The following is a 21,654-nucleotide window of genomic DNA, read 5'->3' as shown; positions in this document are numbered from 1 at the left end:
GTGTTCATCATCCTGGGAAAATCCTTGACATTTCCGAAGATTGCTCTGTGCCCCCCAGCTGTTTGTGTTATCCAATCGGCCTCTCTGGTTTTCCACACAACCACAGACTCTCAGAGCTGGAAGAGGCCTTGGAGATCAAAGGAAAGCAGGGAGGCTGGGCAAGGCTCCCAGGCAAGCCGGGGCAGAGTTGGGATGAAGGTCCAGGTCTTTTCAAGCCAGTGTGCTTTCCCCAGCATCAAACTGCCCTCTGCCTTAGACAGACGAGCTATTCTCAACTTCCCCACCAGCACCTGATGAAAATGCAAGATGCATGCATAATAAATCCCCAAAAGGATGCCATTCATCATTTCCCCGGGAAAACACAAAACAAGGTCAATCTCAGAATGATTCCCCACCCATTTCTGGGTAAAATCGGGTATATACTATCTGGCAATAATTCTCAAAAGGGCAGCCCCCTAAAGGGAACTTACACTTAGAACAAAGGACTCAACCCAGAGGGAACATCTAATTTGGTTCAAATGGTCCTTCATTGTTCTCATTTCATTCTCATGGAGTAGGTTAGAAAAATTAGCACATTTGATTCTAAACCAAGATGATTCAGTCAGTTTTTTGGGAGGAACTGAGAGGGCATCAGCAGGGAGCTTGAGTGGTTTAATTTGAATCTGAGTTTTTAAGAAGTTAACATGTTTGTTTAACTTGTACAGATTCGTTTCCACTTAATTATTATTGGTTTTCATTTGTATTATTATTAATGAGTAATCTGTGGGGGTTTTTTATCCAATAAGGTATTTTTGATGGGTTTCCCAGGTGGCTCAGTGGTAAAAGAATTCTCCTGCTAAGCAGGAGACATGGGTTCGATTCCTGGATTGTGAAGACTCCCTGGAGAAGTAAATGGCAACCAATTCCAATATTCTTGCCTGGAAAATCCCATGGACAGAGAGCCTGGAAGGCTACAGTCCATGGTGTTGCAAAGAGCTGGACACGACTTAGTGATTAAACAACAACAAAGGTATTTTTGATACTGAAGACTGAAAGCAAAACCACTCACCCCTTTCACTAGAGGAAGCCATGGGAGGCTTGGGAGGGTTGGTGGTAACTCACTGAGCCGTGCTCCCTGGGGATGGTTTAAAATCTCTAGTCTATACAAACTATTACATATTAAACAAATAAGCTGTGTGCATCTTTTACACAATACAGGGAATACAGCCAATATTTTAAACCCTAAATGGAGTATAACCTTTTAAAAATGGTGAATCACACCTGTAACATATAATATTGCTTACCAACTATACTTCAATTTAAAAAATCAAAACAAAAGGAGAGAAAAGAGCAAAGGGTATTTCACAGAGGAAGGAGTGGTCGTGTTCACCACTGCTGAGATTTCAAATAAGATGGAAAATTTTAAATGTCAAAAACAAACCTTCTAGTTTAGGCTACAGAGCTGGTACACTTGGAAAGGGCTTGGAAAGGACTGGAAGCCAAGAGGCTGGGGCGGGTACCGCTCACCCATCCTATTAGGATTCCGTAACCCTGTAGGCCCTGTTGGCTCATCAGTAAAGAATCCGCCTGCCAAGCAGGAGACTCGAGTTCGATCCCTGGGTCGGGAAGATCCCCTGGAGAAGGGAATGGCAACTCACTCCAGTTTTCTTGCCTGGAGAATCCCACGGACAGAGGAGCCTGGCGGGCTACAGCCCATGCGGTTGCAAGAGTCAGACACGACTCAGGAACTAAACCACCACCAGCAGTTCCACAGGCCACACAGAGAAACCCAACCCAGACTCCAGGGTTCTTACCTGAGTGAACCGTCGGACTAGGCACGTCTTCCCCACACCAGCATTGCCGATTAAAACAATTTTAAACAGGAAATCATAATCTTCCATACTCATTTACACAGCTGCAAGGCAAACACAGGCACAAGTGAGATGGGCCTGGTCAGACTTGCCCACAGAGCTCAAGCTGCGCCAGCCCGTCTCCCCGGGAACCACAGGGCTGACTCATCGGAGGAGCAATGTAACGCTCCCCTCCAGTGACCCTGCCAGCAAGAGAGGAACACAGGTGTGTGGTCACAGATGGCCTTTAACCCTTCCTGGTCCCCTCACGCCACGAGAGCAAACGACACAGATGCCGTTTCACCTGGTAACCTTTATTCTTCCAAGCAGTCAGGTCACACGTTGCTCCTGTGGTCAGCTGTTTTCTTTTAGCCACAAAAAGGAGATTATGAATCTCTGAGCAGAAGAGCTGGGGGCACAAGGAAGCAGAGCAAAGCGGAGCCCATGCAAAGCTGAAAGGTGGTTTACATAGATGCTGTGAGTGCCTCTGGGAGGAAGGGCTAGAGACTGGGAGTGTGAATGAAGGGAGGAAGCTTTCAGTCTCTTGCAAGTCCTGGGGAACCTGGCGTCCTACCAGGGGGGGTTGCTGCCATCTTCCCCTCAACCACCTCCCTGTTGCTATTCACCTCCTGCCAGCCGTGTGGATGCTACGGCACCTCTCAAAGTACCCTTCTTCTCATCCCCCTGGACTACATACCAGTTATTTCCTCTGCCTCGGACGCCCTCTCGATCACTTTCTGTGTGTGGGTTTTCATATTACAAATGTTTATTGAGTACTTGTCACTGTAGGGAATCAAGTGTTTATAAAAAACAATCCTTAACCTTTCTATGTTTGGAAAGTTAGTCCTTTAGGGACTGATGGAAGCATCTCTTTCTCTCTGAGTTTTCTGCTCATCTTCCCCAAATAAACAGGTTCACCGTTCCTCTGTCCTAAAACGTCATACAATTCTTTGTTCTAATGTCTGCCTCATCTTTGAGGGAAAGGATGATGTCTTTCAGCTCTATTTTCCTAGCCCATAGGACACAGTTACACTTAGTCAATATCTACTCTGTAGAATTAAATAATTAACTAATGAGCCTACAGCTGAAGTAAAGGCCTTAGTTTCCCAACTATGCTAAAAAGACTACCTGCTTTGTCTCCTTCAGAGAACTGTTATGGAGACTTAAAGGAAAAAAAGAAGACCATGTAAAAGAGCCTTGGTACCCATAAAACCCCATCCTGGTAGAAACAATTCAGTACCTACTATAGCACTGTGCTAGTCACTTGGACTTCCCTGGTAGCTCAGAGGTAGGGAACCTGCCTGCCGAGCAGGAGACTCGAGTTTGACCCCTGGGCTGGGAAGATCCCCTGGAGAAGGGAATGGCAGCCCACTCCCCCGGAGAAGGGAATGCCTGGGAAATCCCATGGACAGAGGAGCCTAGCAGGTTACAGTCCACGGGGTTGCAAAAGAGTCAGACACGACTTAGCGACTAAACAATAAAAACAGTCATCCTAGGAAATACAGAGATGAAACAGTCTCTGCCCTTGAGATCAACGAAGTTAGTCACAACTCAAAATAACAGGAGCACAGCTCATTTCATAAGGTGAAGGCCAAACAAGCCTGATGGACTCTGGAGTAAAGGAGGGTCAGTGTAAAGGAGGTGAGCAGAAAGGGTCAGTGAGCACACGGGGGCAAGGGGGCGCCCAAGGTGACGCCCACCTGCCACCGGAGCTCCAAGGGCTGAGGGCTGCAGGGTGCAGGGATGGAGGGAGAGGCCACAGCAAAGCGACCTGCGAAGGAGCCAGGGCAGTTCCATGTGAACAAGGGGGATTTCTATGTGGATTCCAACGATCCTCGGAAAGACGACTGACACCCAAAGTCAACATGCAGGTCTCCGTTCCCTGGGACAGCGGAGGAAAAGTATCTCTCTGTCAAGAATCTGGGTCCATAAATGGTCACTCAGCTCACCATATGTCAGGCACCATACTTGGCGCTTTGTGTCTACTTCCATTTCTTTTTATAAGGCGGGGGTTTCATGTAACCTAGTTTACAGGCGAGTAAACCGAAGGTAGTCCTAGTTTACAGGCGAGTAAACCGAGGGTAGTCCAAACATAAAGACAACAGCCAGACTTCAAGTCCAGAAGATATACATGCCATCAAACGGGGCCTCCCCTGTGCCCTCCCCTCACCGAGTTTTACTGTACTTATTTATTTATATCTGTCTCACGTTCCAAGTGCACCCCTTAGCACATGCGGGCACGCGCGCACGCGACTGTGAGCAGCATGAAACCAGCGAAGTGTCTGTCTGGTTGAGCTCTGATCCTCGTCTCCCCGGAGCATCGTCATTGCTGTGATTATCGCCTTCGCCACTACTACCACCACCACCATCACCTCATTCTATATTATTAACTCATTTAACCCTCACAACACTGCTATCAGGTAGACACTATTAGCATCCTAACTTGACAGATGGGGACACTGACGCACGGGATAAGAACTCATTACGGTCCCACTTAAAGAGCTGATGGAGCTGAAATGCAAACCCAGATAGCCTGGATCCAGCACCCACATTGCCCGAAGCACCACCCTAGAGTGCCTTTCACAAAGCCCGGCTCATACTGGCAACTTCAGAAAATCCTGACAAATCGAATGACGAGGCCAAGACTCAATACACGTGATTTTCCTTTTCTTTTCCCCTCTGGGTTCAAATCCAAAATTCTTTCTACCACACTGGAGCAGTTAAGATAAGAATCAAGATCAGACTCCGGCTAAAAACGCGAGGGTTAAAACTCAATAAAGCTGTTAAAAGCAAAAAGAAAAGAAATCTTAGGGTTAGGTGCAAGGAGAGCAGACCACAACTCACACATCCTAAGTCAACAGAAAGAGAACGTGGCCTTGGATCATGTGCTTTTTCTGTGCTCAGATCATTTGCGACACATCGATGTCTCCATCTTGGGCAGAGTTCAAAGAAACAAAGCAGAAATCAAGAGGAGAATGTCCAAAAATAAAGCGCTGAGATACAGGGCTCCTAAGAGAAGGTCAGCAGAGCCCAAATTATACACCTTCAGGGAAAGAAGTTGAAGTTACCTGCCCAGAGTCAGGCTCACAGTCAAGCCGCAGGCAGTGACCACCTGGGGCGAGCCACAGACTAAAAGCAAAGGTCCCGCCCCTTTCTGTAAGAAATTAATTCAGTGCTCCATTGAGTGGCTGTTTTTTTTGTTTGTTTTTTTAAATAAACCTCTGAGAGGGAAAGTGTTTGGTCCCTTTAAAAATGCAGACTGCCCCTGGTGAACGCTGCACTGTAAACTCCTGGGGACTGGCTGTGGTTACTGTTTCATTCTTAATAGAAGACATACCGCTGGGTGAAAAGCTCACAAGACTGTCTGGAAACTGCGCTCTGAGGAAGTCTTTCTGTTTGGGAAGTAACAGAACAGCCCCGGCATCACCAACCGCCACGTGGTGACACAGCGTCCCGGGAGGGGGGAATCCACTCAGAAGCTGTCAGTTACACGCCGTCCCAAAACTGACAACAAAACTCACGCCTTGTCTGGAGCAAACACGTCGCAAGATATGCTACTGGCCAAGCACGATCCTAGGAACTGTATGTTCTATTATTGTTAATAATAGCTGACACTCACTCCATGTTTCTCTTGTTAAAGTTTTCAAAAATTTGTTTTTAGCGGCGTTGGGTCTTTGTTGCTGCAGCAGGCTTTCTCTAGTTGCGGCGAGCGGGGGCTACTCTCCAGCTGCAGTTTGCAGGTTGCTCATCACACTGGCTTCTCTTGTAATTCAGCATTTCTGGCTACTGCTGTCTAGTCACTCAGTCATGTTCGACTTTTTGTGACCCCATGGACCGTAGCCCGCCAGGCTTCTCTGTCCATGCGATTTCCCAGGCGACAGTACTGGAGTGGGGTGCCATTTTCTTCTCTTCAATGTTTCTTACATGCAAAGTATTCTTCTACATGTATTTGCTCATTTACTCCTCACAACATATGTGCATACTAAGTTGCTTCGCTCTGTGTGACCCCATGAACTGTAGCTCTCCAGGTTCCTCTGTCCATGGGATTCTCCAGGCAAAAATACTGGAGTGGGTTGCCATGCCCTCCACCTGGGGATCTTCCCAACCCAGGGGTCAAACCTGGTTCTCCTGCATTGCAGGCAGATTCTTCACTACTAGCGCCACCTGGGAAGTCCCACAATGTATGAGGTAGGTACCATTATGACCACACCTAACTTGCTGCTGTTGTTCAGTCACTCAGTCTTGTCCGACTCTTTGCAACCCCATGACTGCAGCACGCCAGGCTTCCCTGTCCTTCACTGTCTCCTGGAGTTTGCTCAAATTCATGTCCATTGAGTCAGTGATGCCATTCAACCATCTCATCCTCTGTTGTCCCCTTCTCCTCCTGCCTTTCATCTTTCCCAGCATCAGGGTATTTTTCAGTGAGTCTTCGAATCAGGTGGCCAAAGTATTGGAGCTTCAGCTTCAGCATCAGGCCTTCCAGTGAATGTGCAGGGTTTACTTCCTTTAGAATGGACTGGTTGGATCTCCTTGCGGTCCAAGGGACTCTCAAGAGTCTTCTCCAACACCACAGTTCAAAAGCATCAATTCTTCAGTGCTCAGCCTTCTTGATGGTCCAATTCTCACATCCATACATGACTACTAGAAAAACCATAGCTTTGACTAGATGGACCTTTATCAGCAAAGTAGTATCTCTGCTTTTTAATATGTTGTCTAGGTTGGTCAAAGTTTTTCTTCCAAGGAGCAAGCATCTTTTAATTCCATGGCTGCAGTCACCATCTGCAGTAAGTTTGCAGCCCAAGAAAATAAAGTCTGTCACTGTTTTTATTCTTTCCCCATCTATTTGCCATGAAGTGATGGGACCAGGTGCCATGATCTTCATTTTTTGAATGTTGAGTTTTAAGCCAGCTTTTTCACCCTCCTCTTTCACTTTCATAAAGAGGCTCTTTAGTTCCTCTTTGCTTTCTGCCATAAGGTTGGTGTCACCTGCATATCTGAGGTTATTGATATTTCTCCCGGCAATCTTAATTCCAGCTTGTGTTTCTTCCAGCCCAGCATTTCTCATGATGTACTCTGCATATTAGTTAAACAAGCAGGGTGACAATATACAGCCTTGATGTACTCCTTTCCCAATTTGGAACCAGTCTATTACTCCATGTCCAATTCTAGCTGTTGCTTCTTGACCTGCATACAGGTTTCACAGAAGGCAAGTAAGGTGGTCTGGTATTTCCATCTCCTTAAGAATTTTCCACCATTCGCTGTGAAACACACAGTCAAAGGCTTTAGCAGAGTCAATGAAGCAGATGTTTTTCTTGAACTCTCTTGCTTTTTCTATGATTCAACAGATGTCAGCAATTTGATCTCTGGTTCCTCTGCCTTTTCTAACTGAGGCACAGAGGGGTTATTCTAAAGTCATGCAGCTAGTTAGTCTTGAGACCAGGATTCAAAGCCAGATGCATCTAACTCCTAATTCCAGCTCCTTCTGAAGTAGAATGCTGCTGCCCTCTGCCTGGTGGTAGAAAGCACTGCTGTAACTGTCATGAGGACTGGAGGCTAAGCTGAATGGACCCCCAGGCCTCTCTGAACTGCAGTGTTCTGGAACCTCCCTGCTCTGGGAACAGCACACCACACTGAAAGGGCCGCACACTGATGCCAGTCATCCAAGCACAGCTACACCCTCCGTGCGCAGGTCTCTTTTCAGAGCTGGGTCCAGACTTTCCCCAGCAAACCACATCCACCATTCAGTTTGTCCTGTAACCAAGTATCGGCACAAGGGATATAAACAGGAACACCGCTCAGATAAACAAGCCAAGCCTCAAATACCGTAAATACCGCAATAGCTCTAAGTAAGTGGGTATGTACATAAAATTCACAAAAGGAAAAACAGATGAGGAAAAGAAAAAAATGACTTTAAAAAAGATAAGGAGGGGCTTCCCTAGTGGCTCCATGGGAAAGAATTCCCCTGCCAGTGGAGGAGACATGGGTTCAATCCCTGGTTGGGGAAGATCTCACATGCCTCAGAGCAACTAAACCTTTGCACCACAGCTATTGAGCCTGTGCTCAAGAGCCACGGAGCCACAACTACTGAGCCCGTCTGCTGCAGCTACTGAAGCCAGCATGTCCTAGAGCTCGTGCTCCACAACAAGGGCAGCCACTGCAGGGAGAAGCCCGCGTACTGCAACCGGAGAGGAGCCCCCACTCTCTGCAACTAGAAGAAAGCCCACGTAGCAATTAAGAACCAGCAGAATCAAAAATAAATGAATCGTGTTTAAATATACATCGTGTTTAAATATACATTTTTAAAAAGATAAGGAAACAAGATGTACTGTGAAAAGCTTAAAAGGAAAAAAAACATTCTATCCAATGTGATTTTGGCAACATAAAAGCACTTATCAAAGTGACCTTTTCAAAAAACAAAACAAACTGTATTCACTGCTGTACGTCAGAACATTCTCCCCTTGCTCTTTTGGGCTCAGCACAACCAATTAAAGTCAAGGCTTCTGGTGAACACAGGGCCAGATCCCTGCCCTGCCTTCTGTCCCCCAGCCCCTGCCAAACAAAATGATATTTGGGGGACTGGTCCTTGTTCAAGGCTGTATGTCTCATGCAGGTCCTTCTCCCGTTCAAGGTCTCAACCGTGCTCTATAAACTGAGAGGGTCGGTGAACAGAAGCCGTGGTCCCTCCCCAGCACTGCACGTGCCGCCCCTTCGCTAACCCCAAAAGGCAGCATGAGTGTTTCAGGAAAGCAAGAGACCTGGGTCAGCCAAAGAGCTATGTAAAGTTTCCTCCATAAAGTTACATCCATAAAGCGGGGAGTTATGAGGCTTCCCTGGTGGCTCAGTGGTAAAGAATCTGCCTGCCAAGCAGGAGATGTGGGTTCAATCCCTGGGTCCAGAAGATTTCTCTGGAGAAGGAAATGGCAACCCACTCCAGTACTTCTGCCTGGAGAATTCCATGGACAAACTTAGTGATTAAACAACAACATTAGAACCTACATCACTGAGTTGCAAATCAGGAAATAAACAGAAAAGCAGTATGTAAATAAATATACAATAATCAAATGTTTTCAAAAGTATAATAATCAAACTTTTTTTAATCCCTAACCCTCAGTCAAGAGTCATATATACTGATTGCAGAGCATATAGTCAAACAAGAAGGAAAGAAAAGTCCGCTAGGGAAAATCTCTTTGCCTACCCACACCTGCCCTGGGGACAGTACAGTTAATAATTTGTTCTACAATCTTCTAGCTTTTTTAATATATATATTCTCACATCAATGTGTTTAATTTTTAATTTAAAGATTTTTAAAACAAAAACAGAATCATATTATACAAACTCTTTTTTATTTTCTACAGAGGGCTTGGAGAAGGAAATGGCAACCCACTCCAGTATGCTTGCCTGCAAAATCCCATGTACGGAGGAGCCTTGCGGGCTACGTACACTCCATAGGACTGCAAAGTGTCGGACATGACTGAGTGACTACACACTGAGGGCTATTTTTCCAAAACCCCAAATCAGAACTCATGGTCTGCAAATAGAACAGACACCCGGAAGGCCCATCAGCATTCACTCAACATTTGCTCCTAAGACCCTAAAAACGCAGGAAGTGGGAGGGGGAGGACAGTGACATAACTTCGAGAAACACTAAATACTATAATCCAGGGTTGGAGACTTAAAAGGTTCTGAAAATTTTTCCACAATGAAGAAAACTGGTTAACTGTTTAAACCAGAATTTACCAAACATGACTTTAGCTGAAAAATCTTTTCTAAGATTAATACCTTTTACTATCCCTTGCTACTTGGACTCCATGAAACATGAGTATGGTAAATGCTATTTTATAGCATTTGAAATCAGGGCTATTCAGATAGGGTTTTAGAAGGAGGAATGGAGGGAGGGAGGAGGGAAGGATGGGAGGGAAGAGGGAAGGAGGAAGAGACCCAGTTAAATTTCAATTTCAGATAGCAACAAATAGACTTCAGTATGTTTGCTCCAAATATTACATGGGACATATGAATAATTTTTAGTAGATAAGTATAACCCCAATATTGCACAGAACGTACTTGTATTGCTACTATAAAGTTAGTTGTTTATCTGAAATTCAAATTTAACCAGGCATGCTACACTTTATGTAGCAACTCCTACCCTGGGAAAAATTGGACTCATCAGGTCTAAGAGAAACAGAGACCCTAAACAAAGCCCCAGCTGTGGAGGAAGATGGGTAGGGCCTGAGAAACAAGATATAAGACTGATGGATCCAAAACAACCAACTGAGGAGCAGAAAAGGGCAACAAGTAACATCTGAAGAAAGCATTACTGAGCTGGGGCTCTCCAGTCTGGGCCGGGCTGCAGGGACTGGGTGCAGATGGACACACAGGGCTGAGCAGGTGGTTCTCTCCCTGCTGGAGAATCACAGGGTACTGCGGACCTTCCTCCCAGTTTATCTCCACATGTGCTCTGTCCGCTGCAGGGGGCTGTGCCCTACATGTCTACAGCTCCTCCCGTCTGTTCTTAAAGACAAGAACCACACTTCCACAAGGTACTCGTGTCTGCATACTCCCCTGGCTGTGTTCAAGAAGCGTATGCTGAACTGGAAGGGCTTGATCTGTCTTTTGCTCTAACAAGGTTCTGTCTCAGGAAGCTCATTATTGCTTAATTACTAGAAGGCAATTACTAAACATTACTATAATCAAGTACTGCAAGCTCACTTGCTTTACATCAGCTGCTAATTTCAGGTTATTGCAAGTTAATTATTCTCCCCGGCCAGGGATGGCAAACACCCACCTGTGCCGTGACTGCTTCTCATTCATCAGGCCATAATCTCCAGCATTTCTGTTATGGCCCTTTACAGTTGACCAAATGCTTTCACAGACATGATCTAATCTGGGCCTCTCCACAAGAACTAGTTCTTATCACTCATTATGCAGGTGAGGAAACCAAGGGTTTAAGTGATTCACCTTAAGTCACACGCTGGCGAGTTGCAAGGTGACCTCTGTATCCCACGTACCTCAAACTTCTCCCCTTGTGGGAACGCCCTGTTTTCCCAGGTTCCTGGGTATTTGGACCATGATTTGAACACTTAACTATATGCCAGGAACTATTCTGTTTCCATACATAATCTTATTTAACCTTTTCAACAGCCTCACTAGGTAGGCATTATTATTCCCATTCCACAGATAAAGAAATTGAGGTTCAGAGGGGTTAACTTATTTGTTTAACATTACACAGCTAATGAACTAAAGTGCCAGGATTCAAAACCCATGTTTTTCTGTGAAAAAAATTAAGCTGGAATCCTGTCTCACTCCTCTTACTGAAATAAATTCCAGATGGATGAGAGATTTGGATTTTTAAAAATGAAAACATGAAAGTGCTAGAAGAAAGCATGATATACATAAATACAGAAATCTTAAAGTGGGGAAGGCTTTCTAAGAATTGCACAAAATCAAAGCCATTAAATAAGATACTGACTCATTTGACTAATTTTTAAAACTCTGCATCATAAAACAAAGATGAACTAAAATATCTGAAATGCATATAACTAAGGACTAATTTCCTATAAATCAATAAGAAAAGATGAATAACCCAATAGAAAATAAAAGGGTAAAAGACATGAGCAGACAGTTTATCAGATGAAATTAAAATGGTACTTACATTAAAAAAAAAATCAGCCTCGCTCATGAGTAAATTCAAACTATAATGAATTTATAAATTATCATTTATGATGAAAACTACAATGGATTTGTAATCAGAGGCCATTTTTCATATCACATTGGTAACGTTCACTCTGTATTGGACAGAGTATAGAGAAATAGGGCACCTGTATACTGCTGGTGGGAGGCAAACCAATGCAAGGCTATATCGACTGAAAACTAAAAAGACTATTATAATCCCTCTGACTCGACAATTCTACTTCGAGAAATTCACCCTGCACTGATACTGATACATATGTGCAAAGACACATGGAGCAGGATATATTACAACAATGTTTATAATAGCAAATAAGAGATCAGCCTAACTCCATCAGCAGTTAAAGAGTTGTACAGACTGTGAACACTACACACCAATATTCCATGCAGCCCACTATGGACATCTGCAAAGTACATTAAGTGAAAGAAGCAAGGTGGAGAGCAGTGTGCATAGTATGAAAAGCTGCTGCTGTGCTCAGCTGCTCAGTCGTGTCTGATTCTTTGCAACCCCCTGGACTGTAGCCCACCAGGCTCCTCTGTCCATGGGATTTTCCGGCAAGAACACTGGAGTGGGTCTCCGCTTCTTCCTCCAGGGGATCTTCCTGACTCAGGGATCAAACCCATGTCTCCAGAGTCTCCTGCATTGCAGGCAGATTCTTTACCACCGAGCCACTGGGGAAGTCCATACTATGAAAAGAGGGCATATAATTAATTAACTGCACCTGCATGGGGTCCCCAGGTGGCACTAGTGGGAAAGAATCCGCCTGTAATGTAGGAGACGTAAGAGACTGTGGGTTCAATCCCTGAAGATCCACTGCAAGAGGGCATGGCAGCCCACTCCAGTCTTCTTACCTGGAGAATCCCAGGTACAGAGGAGCCTGGCGGGCTGCAGCCCACAGGGTCGCAAAGAGTCGGACATGACTGAAGCAACTTAGCGCAGCCCAGCACATCTGCATAAAATATCTCCAGAAAAACTACAACAGAAAACTAGTACGGTGTTTGCTTTTGGAGAAACTGTAGTATCTAGCTCTTCTTGGGAAAAAGGATAACCTCCAACTCTTAATAAATTATAGGGACTTCCCTGATGGTCCAGTAGCTATGACTCCACACTCCCAAGGCAGGGGGCCCAGGTGTGATTCCCAGTCAGGGAACTAGATCCCACATGCCGTAACTAAGACCCTGTGCAGACAAATAAGTATTTTTTAAAAAGAAAATTATACTCTGACCTTTCATTCAGTCTTACAATAGTGCTTAAAAGGCAAGGTAGCTATCCTAATATAGTGAAAGGGGCCCTTTTAAAAATATCTATTTGAGGTGCTCTGTCTCTTTCTGTTTTCTCTTTGCCCTGCTGCACCCCTTACTGTGACAGAAACCCTTTAGGGAATGTCCCACCCAGGTTCTGGAGTTGCCTTTTCTAGTTCGTGGTGTATATTAAACCATGTCTCTCTACATGGTGGGCTCATTCTTTCATGCCAAATTCCCTTAAAACCAAGTATCCATTGTGTGTGTGACAGCCAAATCCAATGGGTAGAACGATAGGCTATTTGTGTCCCTAATAAAAACAAAACTCTTGCCCATGAGGATCATGTACTGCCACTCAGAAACTGCTCCCACTGGGCTCTGACACAGAACCCTCCTGAAAAGGCAGGAGGAACCTGTCTCCTTCTCCCCATTTTACAGAAATGGCCTTTGAAAGGACGAAAAGTGACTTGCCTTCAGCTGCACAGCGTGCAGGCAACAGAGTCAGAAGAGACACCTGGGTCCCCTGACTCTAAATCAGAGCTGCCGCCAGGACAAATAAAGTCTGCAACTATAAATCCCCACTGGGCAAGGCTGGGGCCTAACCACCAGGGAGGTTGGCAGGGACCCATGGATGGGAGGGAGGTCAAAAGCAGCCCTGGGTTTGCTTGCATTTCCGACTTGGGCGGCATATTATGAATCCAATAAAAGGGAAGAAAAGGCAAAAAAAAAGAAGCAGCCTCTGAGATTTGGGGGGGGGGGGCCGGGGGGATGGTGGCTGGGACGGCTCCAGGTCTTCCTTGCAGCATGTGTAATTTAGTTCCCTGACCAGGGATCGAACCTGGGCCACCTGCTATGGAAGCACAGTCTCCCGTCACTGGACCACCAGGGAAGTCCCAAGAATATTTTTTGAGACACATGAAAAAAATAAAGATAAAAAACAAAGTAGGCCTGAGATCTCCACAGTATTATTTTCAAAGGCAAGACAGTAAGGTATTTTATCTTATTCTCCATACACATTATCTTCCATATTTTCCTCTTTGCTCTAAATACAAAATGGATTTGGGAATCCAGAGGAATAAGGAGAGTGAAAAGTAATGCAAGGAATGGCATTTCACGAGAACAGTTCACCAAAGGCCACATCTGAACAATCCTGCTTAAGTAAACAACGCTCTTTCACTTTCCGCGGAGAGAAGGCATCACTGCCCTGGGCCTAGACGTGTCTTCCCACACAGAAGGGAAACGAGGGGGAGGGCCGCCTTCCACCCACTTGGGCCCGGTTCCGCACACTCCCCCAGCAGGCAGAGTTAATTTGTTTTGCACCGCAGCACCTGAGCACAGGATACACTGGGTGGTTCAGGCCCCTTGTCTACCGGGGAGAAGGAAGATACCCTTCCACTCATTAATCCCTTTCCAAGATGGGGAGCTTCTGTCTGCAAAACATGTTTGTTGCACCGATCGAAGAAAACACCTTCCCAGACCCAACTCGTTGTTTCCGGCTTCTGCACAAGCCTGCCAGGCTCCCTCTGTTGTCCTCCTCCAACAATAAACAATACCACCCGCCAAGAGCTCTGGGGAGGCGGGGAAGGTCTGTTCTCCACGTTGTGTAAATCAGGGAGTGTGGCTAATCTTTGCTCCGCAGCAGCTTTCCTGTGCCTGTTGGGCTGGACCGGAAGGACCTTGTTATCAGCATCCTTAGGCTCCTTCCCCGGGCTGAGATTCAGAGCGGCAGGGCCAGGCCCCAGAAGTCAGAGGTTCCGCCCCCAGCACTTCCCTCCAAGGCAGACAAGGGATGGGGGTATTCCCTGTCACTCCAGGCTGGACCCTACCCTCAACTGTTAAACAGATCCCCTCCTCAGGGGAAGCAGGAGAAAAGGAAAAAGGGAAGCAGGTGTCCACATGCTCTGTGACTCAAATGGAGGAGGATAGAATGTAGCAATTCTCCCAAGTTTTATCTCCCAAGACCTTGCCAGGTCTGCTGTCAACACAGAAGAAGGCCTATTTGTCTAGAGCGTAGACGCTTTCTACACATCAGCCTATTTCATCCTTGGAAACAGGCTTGTGGGGTGAGATTTCTTGGTGACTATTACTATCAATAACCTTTTACATCTATCGAAGGCCTCAGGTTTGCTGTCCTAAAAATTATCTTATCTGTATGTGTTAGTTGCTCAGTTGTGTCTGACTCTTTGCGATCCCATAGGCTGTAGCCCGCCAGGCTCCTTCATGGAATTCTCCAGGCAAGAAAACTGCAGTGGGTTGCCATTCCCTTCTCCAGGGGATCTTCCCGACCCAGGGATGGAACCTAGGTTTCCTGCAATGCAGGTGGATTCTTTACCATCCGCGCCACCAGGGAAGACCCTTATCTGTATCCTTGCAAATTCCTATATGGAACATGAGGTAAAAATTCTCCAGTCTACCTCGAATACCACACACACACACAGAAGGCCACAAGCCATTTGTCGCCAAGGCCTGCTGATGTGCTGTCAGAAATGTAGCCTGGGGTTTCCCTGGTGGTGCAGTAGATAAGAATCTACCTGCCAATGCAGGGGACATGGGTTCCCAAGCTGGGAAGATCCCACATGCCTCAGAGCAAGTCAGGCCTGTGCCACAACTACTAAGCTCGCAGGCTGCAACTGAAGTCCGTGCACCCTGAGCCTGTGCTCCACGAGAGACGCCACGCCATGAGAAGCCCGAACATCACAGCAAGAGAGTAGCCTCCTGCTCGCCACAATGAGAAAGCCTGCACAAAAACAATGCAGTGCAGCCAAAAGTAAATAAATAAAATTGAAAAAGAAAGAAGAAGAAAGAAATGTAGCCTGACTACCACCCTCCTCTGCACCTTTCTCTCCACGGCACCAGACTGGCCCCAGCCTGGCTCCAGCCCTTGTCACCTCTCACCCAGCCAGCGATGTCTAACCAGGTGTAAGTGTAACAAGGAACGACTGTCCTCACTAGCAGGCCTTCAGTATTTATCAAAAGCCTTAAAAACATCCACGCTCTTTGATTTAGCAATTTCGCTTCTGGGAGTTTTCCCCTAAGGAGTGATTCCAAGACATACACACAGATTTATTCACAGTAGAGCACAAAGAAAGTTCGTTCCAGTATTATTTAATATAGTCCCCGAAAACGGGGCGGGTAAAGCCTCTATCCAACAGTGGAGAAATCGTTACATGGAACCACATGATGTAACATTATGAAACATATACGTGGAAGAAAATACATTTAAAAAATGCTTCCTCTAAGCAGTGGGATTGTGGATTATTTTCCTCTTGATCTATTTATGTCTTTTCTAAACTTTCTTCAATAAACATGACTTATTTAGAAATAATACGCTTTATTAAAATATAGGGACTCAATACTGGTAAGGGAAACATGGAACACGTAGACGCATAATCAGCTGGTGACCGTCCACATTTAATTAGCTCTTCTGAAAGCAGAATCTTCCTACAGGTACAAACCAAAAGCCATAACTGCATTCATACTTTCCATGCTGGGAACTCCCTTCTGGAAATTCACTTTAAGGAACAAACTCAAAATGCAATATGAACAGAAATGCTCATTACATCTTACCTAAAAGAACTGGAAACAATCCAGTTGTCCAGCTCGGGCAGTGTTGTATGGAACATCAACACCATGGAATGCAAGGCAGCTATTAGAAATGCCAGTTATGAAAACTATGTAGAAATATGAAATAATGTTGAACATAGGCTACAAAACTAAAAGAATACACAAAGCTGCATTTATCAGGACTGTAGCTTTAAAAAAATAAGCATGGATGTGAACAAGATCATTTCCAAAGCAAGAACATATATTGCATTTAGTTTATGAGATCACAGGGAGCTTTTTGTTTTTTAAGTTTCATCCTCCCCACCTTTTAAACAAGTTTTAACATTTTGCATATACCATAGACATATTTTTTAAAAACGCAGAAGACACAGAAAAAGGAATTACCAAGAGCAACACAAACACTACCAGCATTTTGATGTGTTCCTCCCTGTCTCTTTTTCCTAAGCACTACATGATTTAGTTCGGTTTTGATCACTGTAATCATGACAAGATTTCCTTCAAAGTAGTTAAAATCATTTCAATTTTTAAAACCAGAAAACATAACAAAGACCTGTAGGAACATATACCAATGGGTTTTTTAAGTGCTGTCAAGAGAACTGACCTCATACAATGTCTGACTGTAAACAAAACAGCAATTTCACACCATGGTGGCAGAACAGCTGGAATGATCAAAGTCCCCAACGCCTGCGGAAGACTCTTAGGCCTGTGTTGTTGTTGTTCAGTAGCTAAGTTGTGTCTGACTCTGCAAACCCATGGGACTGCAGCACGCCAGGCTTCCCTGTCCTTCACTGTCTTCCAGAGTTCACTCAAACTCACGTCCATCGAGTCAGTGATGCCACCCAACCATCTCATCCTCTGTCTCCCCCTTTTCCTCCAGCCCTCAGTCTTTTGCAGCATCAGGGTTTTTTCCAGTATGTCATCTCTTTGAATCAGATGGCCAAAATATTGGAGCTTCAACATCAGTCCTTCCAATGAACACCCAGGACTGATTTCCTTTAGGATGGACTGGTTGGATCTCCTGCCTGTCCAAGGGACTCTGAAGAGTCTTCTCCAGCACCATGGTTCAAAAGCATCAATTCTTCAGCGCTCAGCCTTCTTAGGCCTATATCAATAGCCATAAGCCAGGAGCATGGAGAGTGCTGTGCTACTAAAGCTGACGTTGTTGTAAATTAGAAGGAATTTTCTCAGATTTGGAAAAGATAATGAGGGGCTTCCCTGGTTGCCCAGTGGTTAAGAATCCAGTTTCCAGTGAAAGGACATGGGTTCGATCCCTGGTCGGGGAACTAAGATCCCATAAGCTACTGAACAGTGAAGCCCGTGAACAACAACTATTGAGCCCATGCGCTCGAGAGCCCGTGCTCTGCTATTAGAGAGAAGCCCCTCACACCACAACTAACTACAGAAGCTCCCATGAGCCACAGCAAAGACTCAGCACAGCCTAAATAAAAATGTTTTAAATTAAAAATAAAATTTAAAAAAGAAAAGATAATAGATATAATGATGGATTAAGTTTTCAAATCAGGAAAAGCTTGAAGGGATCCAATCCAATTGGTTGCTTGATCCAGCATATTTAACCTCCTTGAAACCGAAGTGACAATCTCACCAGCAAGGATCCCTCCAGAAAGAGAAACAGGGATCGCTATGTAAGCAACGCCTGGGCTCCGCTGCCCGTTGAATGTGGGCCCTGCAGACAGAGAGGCGAGACTGAGTCTGCTTTCCTCATTGACAGGCTCAGTTTCTGCAGGAGTGTGACACTTTGGGGCTTTTCAAACAACAGGGCCCCTCAAGACAAACTGACTATTCATCTCCTCCATGTGTGTCTAGCAAAGCTTCTGTCCTATGTCACAAGGCTGCGGGAAAGCGGCTGGGCTGGGCTGGGCTGATGAAGACATAAGATGCCGCTGTGAACACGGCCAACCTCATTCAGATACTGCCTACATCAAGGTAAAAAGTCACACTGCATTCTTTGCCTTAGAGGTGTTTGGAAACGAGTGGCAAGTAGTGTCCACGATGATGTGGCAATGTGACTACTCCACCACAATATTAATTTCCAAAGAACTAATCTGACCATGCCATTCCCAGACTTCAAACTCCTCGGAGATCCTGGCTGCCCACACAAGCTCACTGTGAGAGGAAGAACAGGGCCCTGGTGAAGGAGGTAAACCTAGGAGCCAAACTGCCCGAGTCTGAGTCCTGTCTGTGCCCCGAAGAGTTGGGCGACTGTGGGCAAGTTCCCTTTCCTCTCGGTGCCCACGTTTGTTTATTTGTAAATAGGGATAATAACAGCACCTACTTCATGGGGTTATTTTACAGATGAAAAGATTTAATACAACAAAGCACGAAGAAGAGAGCCTGGCACCCAGTAAATCTCAGGTGCTTATACATGGAACTCTGCGTAATGCTATGTGGCAGCCTCAAAAGGAGGGGAATTTGTGGGGGAAACGGATACGTGTATGTGTACGTCTGAGTCCCTTCACTGTCAGCCCGAAACTATCACAACATTGTTAACTGGCTCTACCCCAGTACAAAATAAAAAGTAAAAAAAAAAAAAAAATTTTTTTTTAAGTACTTATAAATCTTATTAAGTCATTGTTGGAAAGTTCAAATTCCCTAGCAGGGCAAACAGAGCCACCCATAACCCAGTCCCTGCTCATCTCTTTGGCTTCATTTCTCATGACCTTTGAATTACCACCACCACCACGATGATCACACAGCCATGCCAAGCTCCCAGAGAGTGGCCCCTGAGGCAGATTCATCCCTCCACGGCTCCACTAACAAGGAGAGGCCATTCTCTCCTTGTTGCTGGTGAGCAATCACACAGCTCTGGACCCTTCCACCCTCCCCTGTGGGAATTAGCCCCTCGCTCCTTTACACTTTCACCATGTGCCATCAGACTCCCTTCATAGATACTTCATTATCCTCACTGGTTCAGGGATCCTGCTTCCCCCACTAGACCTTAAGGACAGAGGCGCCTACGAATTTCTGTCTGTACCCCCACTGCCTGGCACTCAGGAGATCCTGAGTAAATAGTTGTTAAATAAATGCAAAAGAAATATTGATCAGAACATGCAAAAGCTAGGACTAGTTTTCAGAGAACCTCAACACCAGGATGAGGAAACCAAACCCCAAAACACTTTGATCCTGAGGAGAGTTAATTGGCAAAGATCATATAACCAAAGAGAAGAAAGAAAATGATAATTTCCCAGGGGAAAGCCAAACCTTATTATAATGCAGTGTCTCTGTGTGTGTTGGAGGAGGGGGAGGAGAAGTAACATTAATAATGGTTCTAAACTAACTGATGTTGACTAATCACTGAACAGCAGGTTTTAAATGTTTTCTTTAGGGGAAAAAAAAAAAAGCTGATCGGGAAGTATTTTTTTTTACCTTGTTCAGAGTACAGGTTATTTCAATATAAAATACTACACAGGACCCAGACTACAAGAAAAGATGTAAGTTTTGCTGAATGTCTATAGTGAGCCAGCTACTTTAAAAATAATATCATTTCTATTTACTAAGCAGAAGGTGATACACACAGAACCATTCACTTTAGATGCATCATCAGATTTGATAATGCAAGTCCTCAACAACTCTGAGAACTAAGTATTCCCCTCTGCATTCTATAGATGAGAAAAACATATTCATCATTCCATACATTTTTAGTGAGCATGTTCTCTGTGCAAGTCACTGACCCAGGAGCCCAGGCTACAATGATGAACAGGCAGACAAAATTCTCAACACCCCTCACAGAGTATACATCCTAGCTGAACAGAAAAGAGAGCAAGGAATGAATGGGGAAAGGAAAATATACATAGATAAACAAGAAAAATATCTAATAGTGGCAACTGCCAGTAGAGAACAGAAATAAAAGGAAGGGACAGAGTGTATACAGATAGCAATTTTATTTTATTTGGCTGCAGCATATGGCATATGGGATCTTCATTCACCGACCAGATATTGGAATTGTGCCCCTGCATTGAAATCGCAGAGTCTTAACCACTGGACCACAAAGGAAATCCCCCGACAGCAATTTTAGAGTGAGTTGTCAGAGAAGGCCTCTTTGGGCTGGCACTATTTAAAATAAGATTAGAATAAGAAAAAGTCAAGCACATGAAGATAGGAAGAACAGGGACTTCCCTGGTGGTCCAGTGGTTAAGAATTTGCCTTCTAATGCAGGGGACACATGTTCAGTCCCTGGTTGGAGTCCTAAGATCCTACATGTCATGGGGCAACTAAGCCCACGTGCACTAATGAAGACCCAGTGCAGCCACACACACACAAAAAAAAATTGGAAGAGCATTTTGGGCTGAAGGAATAAGTAGTACAAAGAGGCCTAAAAAGCAAGAATGGACTTGGCATGTTCAAGGAGCCAAAAATAGAACAATGAAGCTGGCTGCATGGTCAAGGAGAAAAGCCTAAGAAACAGACCACGGGGCACACACAGCTCAGTCAATCACAGCCAGGAGTCAGGATTTCATTCTGAGTGCAACAGGAGGCCACCTGGAGGGGGAGGTATGGTTGGGAATGTGACATAAACCACTTAACCTTTTCCAAAGATTTCTCTGGTCCTTGTTCTGTAGGGTCTTGTGGCAGAGATACAGGTTGAAGCAGGGCAACTAGTTAGGAGACTACTGCAGGAAGCCTAGGTGAGAGATGATGTGGCTTGGACTAGGGTGTTAGTAATGAAGATGGAAACTCCAATACTTTGGCCACCTAATGCGAAGAGTTGACTCACTGGAAAAGACTCTGATGCTGGGAGGGATTGGGGACAGGAGGAAAGGGGGACGACACAGGATGAGATGGCTGGATGGCATCACCAACTCGATGCACATGAGTTTGAGTGAACTCCGGGACTTGGTGATGGACAGGGAGGCCTGGCGTGCTGCGATTCATGGGGTCGCAAAGAGTCGGACACGACTGAGCGACTGAACTGAACTGAAACTGAATGAAGATGGCAGGAAGGTGATAAGATTTGGGAATGTTTTTGAAGATAGAGCTAGAAGACTGAAATTGCTGAAGGACTGGATGAAGAAAGAAATCAAAAGTAAAGCCTAGGGCCTTGCGCGGGCCGGGCAGAGCGCGGAGAGTGCTACCAGCTGCCCAGGGCCCCCTACCTGCAGCCCAGCAGGGAGGAGTGCCCGCCAGCCGGCCTGCTGGAGCCTGCCCGACAAGACAAGACACGCCCCGGCACTGCCGGCATGGCACTGCGCCGCATGCCCCGCGGGGCTCGGGCAAAGGCAGCCGCAGAGGCGCCCACGAGCCCCAGCGCACCCGGCTTCTGAGCATCCGCATCCGGAGTGGGAGTCCCGGACCTTCCCTGCCTCCCAGCCCTGCCTCC

At 45.6% G+C, this 21,654-nt stretch overlaps 1 protein-coding gene across 3 annotated transcripts in view; it reads right to left on the bottom strand.

Annotated features, from left to right (window-relative positions):
- The window catches only part of RAB30 (RAB30, member RAS oncogene family), a 98,614-nt gene that overhangs the window by 23,068 nt on the left and 53,892 nt on the right, over positions 1-21,654 (bottom strand). The window contains exons 1-2 of one of the 3 annotated variants that reach the window (XM_040255601.1): positions 2,134-3,150; positions 1,794-1,894 (exon numbers count right to left, since the gene is read on the bottom strand). In XM_040255601.1, coding sequence (XP_040111535.1) covers positions 1,794-1,886 — 93 coding nt within the window. In that variant the 5' untranslated portion in view covers positions 1,887-1,894; positions 2,134-3,150. Of the gene's footprint in view, positions 1-1,793; positions 2,112-2,133; positions 3,151-21,654 lie in introns of those variants that run through there. The other 2 variants (XM_040255602.1, XM_040255603.1) reach the window with 2 other exon arrangements.

The sequence above is a fragment of the Oryx dammah genome, unplaced genomic scaffold, assembly GCF_014754425.2.
Source record: "Oryx dammah isolate SB20612 unplaced genomic scaffold, SCBI_Odam_1.1 HiC_scaffold_15, whole genome shotgun sequence".
Lineage (NCBI taxonomy): Eukaryota > Metazoa > Chordata > Mammalia > Artiodactyla > Bovidae > Oryx > Oryx dammah.
This window is presented reverse-complemented; position numbering and strand designations above follow the sequence as displayed.